We start from the raw sequence: 8,449 nt of genomic DNA, 5'->3' as shown, positions 1-8,449 counted from the left end.
AGAGCAGCTCTGCGGAGCCCAACCGGCGGACCTAGGAGCACTACGTGGGGAGACGGCTTCAGCCACCTCCTTTCCCTGGCCAGGTCAGCAATCCAGTGGCTTCCAGGAACTCCGAGTGACAACTGGTTTTGCTCTGAGGGGGTCACCTAGCAAAAGGAATATGAGAAGTAAACCTACAACTGCCCTAATAAGAACAAAACAAAAGGAAATGAGAAACAAGCAGTCTGTTCTCTGCTACATTCTGCGGTGAGAAGCCCGCCTAGCCAAGCAGTGGGTGACTTTTGGGTGTGATGGGAAGAGAGCGAATTCTATGCCCCACTTTTCTCCTACCATACCAAAGCAAGGAACACTATGCAAGGACCTTTGCTCCAAGGATGAAGACAAAATAAAAAGCTCCATGTTTCCAGATCCAAGTTTCCTCTCAGCAGCACAGGAACCTTTTGAAGGCACATATGTATATTTGGCCTCTCCAGCTGAGGGTGGGGTCATGCAGACACCTTTCACCCCTAATGATGACCACCTACCTGCCCAAAGATTTATGCTAAGAAATAATATAAAAAGAACAAGTCCACATATTTAATTTGGAACATAACTGGACAATTTATTGAAGTCAATCTCAAGCAAAATCTGAAATCAGTGGAATGTCATTAAAAACCTTTCCAAATTAATCCTCACTGAAGCAAAAAACACATTTGAATTCCAAAGTATTTGTAAAATAAAAAAGGCCAACATCTCAGTAAATATAATGTACAAAATTATATGTTCCTATCAGCACACGCATCAGTAAGAAGCTTAAATATTACAAGCAATCCTAAGTACACTATAACTAGTGAACAATAAGCTAGCTATATACAGGTTAACCAAGCTTTACACATTTCACACTTAGCATTAAAACATAGACCAATCAACAAAATCCCCAAAATATCTTGAAGCCTATGTGGCAACATCAAGTCAATATACAGTAATGCCCTAGTGGAACACACCCCAGGGAAAAGGAACACTAATCTGTTAGTGTCAAGAGCTTCTAGCCAACTCACAGAAACTCAAAAGAGATTGACTTGAGTGAATATCGATGCTTTGTTATTAAAAACTCAAATCTCAAGTGATTTAGGCAAAATAACATTTCACAGGATCTACAAAGTTTATTACAGATAAACAAAGTACAGAAATAACCAATCTACAAAGGTCATCATCATAGATAAAGATCACAAGGAAATGAAAACGGAATCTGTAGGTATCTGTGTTTGTTGTGCAATATCACTCAATGTGGGTACAAATGAATTTAGCATATTAATTCCAAATATGCACACACCCTTGTATATAAAAAAGTCAATATTAGCCAGTTTTAATCATCATTTACCATCTTGGATATCAGCGGCAATGTGATTTTCTTTTTTAACCTAGGGTATGTGACAGGACAAATGAGATAGAGTCACATTAATGACAATAATCCAGCCCACCACTAAACTGACAAGAATACCTTATAACTACCTCGAAGAAGCTCTCTGCCGGCCCTTGAGAGCCCTTCGCACACTCAGCAGTCTGCTGGGTGGGGGTGGGGGGAAGCACTGGAGCCTGAGGGCACTTTCTCACCAATTAGCAGATAGCACAGATGCCACTTAAGAACAATTAAGGACTGAATAAATTACTTTGGGATTACTCTATTTTCCTTTTTTACTTACAGGTTAATGATTTTTAGAGGCTACTGAAGGACACAATTCTCTTCTTTCCCCTTCATACATATGTACCACCAGCATCCAGACTTACCACTTAAGCAATGGACTGACCCAAAGAACGGAAATAGTTTTTGGAACACACAGGTTACACTCGGCATTTCAAGAGTGTTACATAAGTGCAATTTGTTTTTGTTTTTTTTTTTCTCTCCTACAAAAGCATATATTAAAAGGAAGGGAGAGGTGCTTGGGGATAAGATTGACAAAGTGACAAATAAAGTACATACATAGGAAATATTCATAAAATGCTGCTGGTATCACGCAGGAGTCTCTTCCTCAAATGTGCACATTAAAGAGGAGCTATCTAACATGAACAATCTTTCCCATTTGGAGAATTTTGCCTTTAACGAGTTAAAGAGGTTAACAGAAAGTAGGCTGTTTTCAAAACAGTATAGAAAGACAATGCTTTCTATTTTAGAAATTTAGGACAAAACTGTAAAATAAGGAGAATCTGAAGAGTTTCAAGTACTTAAAAAAACCTGAATTCAGTGAGGCAGAGATCTCAGTGTTAAAGTGACTACTTCGTCCCTGTGGTAAACATTCTTATCCCCTCCTTTACCCTATATAACCAACCCCCTTTTTTCCCTGAACCCCATCCCAGAGAAAAGTTGGTAAGATCTCAGTATATACACATTTCCAACTTTTCAATATTTGCAAATTGGTGGCAAAAACTGTCTAATTGTCCCTATTTCCTATCTATCCTACTTGGAGTTCTACGTTTTACTTATAATTCATCAGAAACCAATTCTAGGTAGCCCTAGGCCAAAGGAAATGGTTCCATTTGAGCATTTCATGTCTGCAAGCATCTTGGATAGCTGGGGATGGTAGGCTAGATGCATCAGCCTTGTAAAAAGTTTATCAAGTCTAGTATGCACTGCCCAGCAAGTAAGCAATTTTCCAGTGCACACTGTACCTCATGTAGAAGGATGGCAAATGGCAGCTTCCCAAGTGACAAAGACTCCTTGGTAACAGTTTTCTTTTCCTGTTAGGATGTGGCATGTGGCAGCACCTTGACTTTAAAGTGAATGCTAAAGGAAGAGTTTTAAAAAAAATGAAATGAAAGACAAGCAACAATATCCTGGGCAGTCCAGAGATTATATCTGTACAGATGTCATTTCTGTTTTACAAACTGCAAATCTGACTTGAATACCTACTATGCAAGAAACTACTCAGAAAGGAAACTCTTCATAAACCAGGAAAGAAAGTTGTCCAACAGCCTACTCTGTCTGAGAGTCCTTTACATGACTAGACACGCAACACACATCAGTTCCACATTATTTACAGGAATGTTTCCAAATATGTGGAAATGGCAGGCAGGATCTGGAAGTAACCCCTGACTGGAACACACAGAAACCTCCACGTTTCAATGATTCAAAAAGTCAGCCCATTCTATAGCTCAGGCAGGATCACTTTTGAGAATTCAGAGTGGGAACTTGTTGCAACAAAAACAAAACCCACTTTACTGCTAAGGTAAACAGTTTCATAAACTACTGTTTTATAAAACCTACCTCAAAGCTACCTCTAGCCCACTAGTGAATCACTGTCTCCAGCTGCTTTAGCTGTGCAGGAGTAAAGGGTCACCCACCCAACCCATCCCCCCTTCTCAGCTACTCTCAGCTTTCCTTGTTCCCTATACTAGCCAGAGGCCAGCCCCTACCTCTACTGCCCAGCACCCTGTGAAGGTGGCTCAGGATTTCATCTCTAGATGCTACTCATCCAATTTCTGAAGTTTTTATTCTCAAAACTCTCACGTTCACTATTTCTTCCAAAGACTTAGTGTGAGATTTAAAACAACAACAACAAAAAAAAACACCACCACCACCATTAACCCATGTTGCTTTAAGTTATTCATTTCATTTTTGGACAAGAATAAAAACCGACCACGTAGGCTCTACACACACATAGATTTAAAGACTAACAAATACCAACTTCAGACTATGAGTAAGCAATATGTCTTTTGGAATATTTAATGTGTTAGCACAAGCAAGCACAGTGTATGTACACATGTGCATACTGTATAAAGCAAAAGCATAGCTTTCTCTCTTTCCACTTCCATAATCGACAAATTTAAAATATATAAAATAGGTTAACAGCAATGCTGTGGTAGCGTGAGGAGAACTCCTTGGCACTGGCATTGTTAAAACCACTTTTTAGACCATTAAAGAACACTCAAAGACAAACACTTCAGTGCTATGGTTAGCCATGTTGTTTTCTACCCTGATTTCTGAAATGGCAGAACTCTCCCATTACTCATACAAAAAAAAAAAGAGGCAAAAAAAAATCTCAGTTGAGCTCTGTTGTATATATCAAAACACAACGTGACACAGAAAAAAAGCTGCATAAAAATACTTAAACCTTGTATATGCAGTATATAGGATATACCCTGGCTTACCATATAAAATTCATCAAATATTAAATAGTAATAAATCCAAAATAAAGCAAGGAGATACGATTTCATGTTGGATATAGTTTCAACAAGAGTTTCATTTGGAATATTAAAGGAAATCCTTCATGTTAATAAGTTTTAAAAAGCAAACATTCCTCATATACATATATAAAATAAAATTTTAGTATGATAAAACCTAGATTTTCTTAAATTATTTTGTAAAAGGACATCAAACTATATAATTGCTCAAAAGCAAAGTTTAGTGTTTTGGTGAGCTGTATTTTCATGTTACTTGTAGCAATGCTATTTGGTAACATTTATAGCATTTTCCATTTTGTTCTTTCTTCTGGGACCATATCTAATCAACAGATTATTGGAGGCCCAATAAATCAACTCAGAGTTCACTGCTGCAATCAGGCAAATGGCAGTTTAGGAGCTTAAGTAAAGGAATTGTAGTGTTTTTTTTGTTTGTTTGTTTGTTTTGTTTTTTTAACAAGAGAAAATCCTGTATAATTGCACATTATATACAAAAAAGGAGGCACAAAACAACTTTTTTCTTTCCAGAGAAGTGCTCTAAATTGGTAATAAAGGAACACACACAACATAACCGGAGGAATGTGGCAGAACCATCTATCGCCCCTACCTTCATAATGTCACTAGATACTTAAGGGAAAATAAATGCTAACAGGGACCAGCAATTGTAAGCAGTCAAAATTCACAGAGAAAGTTAATGTTCTTTCAAGCTAACTCTAGACTTCTAATTAGTACAGTGTTACAACAATGTCTGACATTACTAATTATTTCATACAGGGAATACTGGAATATACATATTCCTAAGCATTAAACACAAGTGAGTTTTGTGGGTAGACATCTTGGTATACTTGCCCCTCTCAGATCCAAGCATGACAGCCAACCACGTTTGTTAACAGTGTTTCCTTGGGGGCTTTCCTCAAGTGCTTTCTAAGCTGAAGTGTGTTTTTGTGGCTCTTCCATACCCTGTAGAAGTGCTCCTCTCCTTACTCAGTGGGGGCAGTTTAAGTATTGGGTATTACAAAGTAGAACAGAAATTTTTTACAGACAATGTGGAAGCCTCTACCCCTTCTTCTCCCAAATTAGGAAACTGACCAAAAAGATCTATTCAAATACAATTCAAATTCATTTGTGTAGTTTTCATCAGCAAATCCAATGGTGGATTGATAAAAGGAATATTCAATTAGGAGAGGGAAGCAGAGACAGAAAAGAAAATACCCCTAATTCTCTCCAAGTCAGACCAGAGTCTAAATTAAATTGGATAGAAAACGATGTTTCTATGATCCAATTTTTGGTCTGTGCCTTTCATCTCCCTTTAGGTGCCTTTATCAGTGCATCAGGATAACAGGAGTGATCATTCTAATTAGGCATTCACACCCAAGTAAACACACTTCATCAAAAAAACCCACCATTAATAACAAGCATTTTAAAACCAGTGAGCACAACCATTCCATTTTTTCTCCAAAACAAACAAACAAAAACACATTATACACCTTTCTAGGTAAAATTATCATCTCACAAAGCCCACCTAGTTCAAGACCACAGAGGTAAAGTCCACTGAGGCATCCTGTTTTCAAGAGGTCAGATTTGATATTCCCATAGAGCCCTTTTCTAAGACTATGAAAAACATTTTGAAGGGAAAGAGAAGTTTGCCTACCTACTGCTCAATAAAGAGGTATATAAAGGTCATCACACCCTTTTCTAGAGGGCTTTCTCCAGTTCCTACTTAAACACACATACATACACTGATTAGACAATCTGAATTACAATGATCAAAATGTCTAAAAATGAACATAAATAAGGGAATGACACTTTTTCTTTATACATCCAACAAATACACCTTAGACTTTAAATTCATCTAATTAAAAAAACTTTCTGTTCTGTTATTATTTTAAAAGTGAAGACATCTCTTTTTCCAGCTGCAAAGGCATTGAAGCACAATAAAGGGGGGAAAAAGACAAAGGGAATTGTCTTTGATTGATCTTCTCCACAGAAGAATTCCCAAACCAACAGAACAAAATATAACACCAGACACCATCAACTGCTTCTGCCTGCATCAACTGGTTTCCCCATTTTCACTCCAATAAGGCAGTTCAGATGGCAAAGGCTGTACGCTCTGTAGCGGTATCTTTTTCAACTGCATTATCTATTAACTTTTTTCTTTTCCTTTTTTTTTCATTTAAACAAAAAGAAGTAAAGGACACCACTGCTGTTTATTCTTTCACTTCTTCTCCATGATCTTGTGATTCCAATTTACATTTTATCTTGCTCCAGTATTCTGATGACACTGGAGCTATGGGGTCATGCTCAGAGCAGCAGAGACGGCCTTCCAGTGCAGAGGGAACCAGAGCTCCTTTTTCATGATCTTTACAAAATGAATGTGGACAGAACTCACAGAAAGAAACTGCTGAGCTGCTGCACTCATCACACTGATGCCATGGGCATTCCCACTTTCCTAACATAGGGTGAGAGGAAAAAGGAAGGAAGCCCACATTAGTGCCTGTCTTCATTATCCATTAAAAATTCAAATTCTCACATACTTCTCTGATTAGACAGTGAATTCAACTGAACACAACTCCAAATTTCTGCCAGTTTGGATGTACTATTAAATATGGACATGAGCTACTGCCCCCAAACCAATGCCACATGCATCAACTACCTGCCTATGATAAAAATAAATAGGAAACCAATCCATGGTGGTCCACAGGGTATCCCAAATGTGCAAAGAGACAGACTTTTTCACTGGCAAAATTTTTGTCTCCTCATTCTATTCAAGATGGTCCTACTGAGGAGAATGGAATCTATTCTAAGTTACAAATAGTTGGCAGAGATGCAGGTCAGAGAAAGGGTCTGAATGCTTACCATATGGAGGCTGAGTCAGGTTAAGGCATAAGAGGTGGTATGCTTTGGGACAGTCTTTTTTGTCACACATGACCAGCTCTCCCCCATCTCCACACTGAAAACAGTAATCTTCATGTATCTGCTTTGGTTCTGTTTTGATTTTTCGTCTCTTCTGCTTTAACTTAGCATTTTTGGCTTTCTCTTCAGTTGTTGATGCACACACCGACTAGCCAAAAAAAAGGATCACAGTTTTAATGATCATAGACAGTGTAAGAAGCTTTACATAGAAAAGCCTAAACTTCACATTCATTTAAATTAATCTGTTTTTTAATTACTTAAGAAAATTAGGAAAATTTATCCTCTAACAATATTAAAATAAATATAAAAATAAGGCTTCATTTTCAATGGTTTTAAAATAGGGTGGAACTTTTATTAATTGCAAGAATGGTGGTGAATCCATTAAAGTTTAGACAACCTGTGAATTTTTTTCATTGAGATTCACATCCCATAAAATTCACCATTTTAAAGTATAGAATTCAGTGGTTACGTTTTTGAAGAGAGCCTCATTAATTCCTTATCCAATCAGAAATTTTCAGAACCTACATTTTCAGACCCTAAAAGACCTTATTGGTTTGTTTCATTGGAAAGTCGGAGGATCTAATCTTTTAGTAAATAGAACTAACCAGATACCCACGTGCCAGCATTTTCCTGAGGTGGTCATAAACAAACCTCTTCAACAGCCCCACTCTCATCCCTGTTAATCTGTGGACTTCCTTGAAAAACTGACCTTTGGTCGCACTCCAAGAAAACCACTGCAGTTATCTGCTCCACAGTGGCATTCTGTTCTGCCATTGCCCAGACAATCCAGGTTATAATTAAATGTTAATTCCATCCCTAAAACAAAAGAGAAATAATTATCATATGCAAGTCAGGGGGAAGAGAAATGCTGTCAAAGACCCATTCCTAATGAAAAAAAGACATACTTCCAACATGAAGATTTCCTTTCCCTACGATCCACCCACTGTGGAACCTCATAGAGAGGGTAGAAAACAATGTAAGAGGGACTAACAATTTGCAATCTATGCTCAAACAAAATGGGTCTGAGTTTAGCCCACTTCTTCCAAAGTGAATTCATACTAGATTCCAAATGACCAATAGGACCATGGAAATGGAAAGCTATTTCCAGTAATTAAGCTTTACATTATCATCAGATAAGAGTTCAAATTAGCACCTTACTAAATACACTAAAGACCCAAGAATTCAAAGAACTAAACTTTCTTTTAGTTGGGTTTGAAAATGCACAATGAATTCTAGAAACATAATTTAAATCTTTTTTACCTACAGCATTTCCCTTCTCATGCATTTTCCCCAAACTTAAAGGAGGAACTCAGTTTTGCTGTTAAAATGCTGGATCAGGAAGGAAAAAATGAAAGCTCTGGCTTCAGAGGCTTTTTATGTC

General features: G+C 37.5%; 2 protein-coding genes across 9 annotated transcripts in view; one reads left to right on the top strand and one right to left on the bottom strand.

The window, feature by feature from the left end:
- DDHD2 (DDHD domain containing 2) overlaps positions 1-8,449 on the top strand; it is an 89,367-nt gene that overhangs the window by 67,885 nt on the left and 13,033 nt on the right. The window lies entirely within an intron of this gene.
- NSD3 (nuclear receptor binding SET domain protein 3) overlaps positions 153-8,449 on the bottom strand; it is a 171,317-nt gene continuing 163,020 nt past the window's right edge. For 5 of the 7 annotated variants that reach the window (XM_077144165.1, XM_077144170.1, XM_077144169.1 and 2 more), the window contains 3 exons: positions 7,778-7,884; positions 7,012-7,216; positions 153-6,604 (listed from right to left, as the gene is read on the bottom strand). In XM_077144165.1, coding sequence (XP_077000280.1) covers positions 6,363-6,604; positions 7,012-7,216; positions 7,778-7,884 — 554 coding nt within the window. In that variant the 3' untranslated portion in view covers positions 153-6,362. The remainder of the gene's footprint in view (positions 6,605-7,011; positions 7,217-7,777; positions 7,885-8,449) is intronic. The other 2 variants (XM_077144164.1, XM_077144167.1) reach the window with 1 other exon arrangement.

The sequence above is a fragment of the Tamandua tetradactyla genome, chromosome 26 (genome assembly GCF_023851605.1).
Source record: "Tamandua tetradactyla isolate mTamTet1 chromosome 26, mTamTet1.pri, whole genome shotgun sequence".
Taxonomy (NCBI): Eukaryota; Metazoa; Chordata; class Mammalia; order Pilosa; family Myrmecophagidae; genus Tamandua; species Tamandua tetradactyla.
Note: the sequence above shows the minus strand (reverse complement) of the source record. Positions and strands in the feature narration are given on the sequence as shown.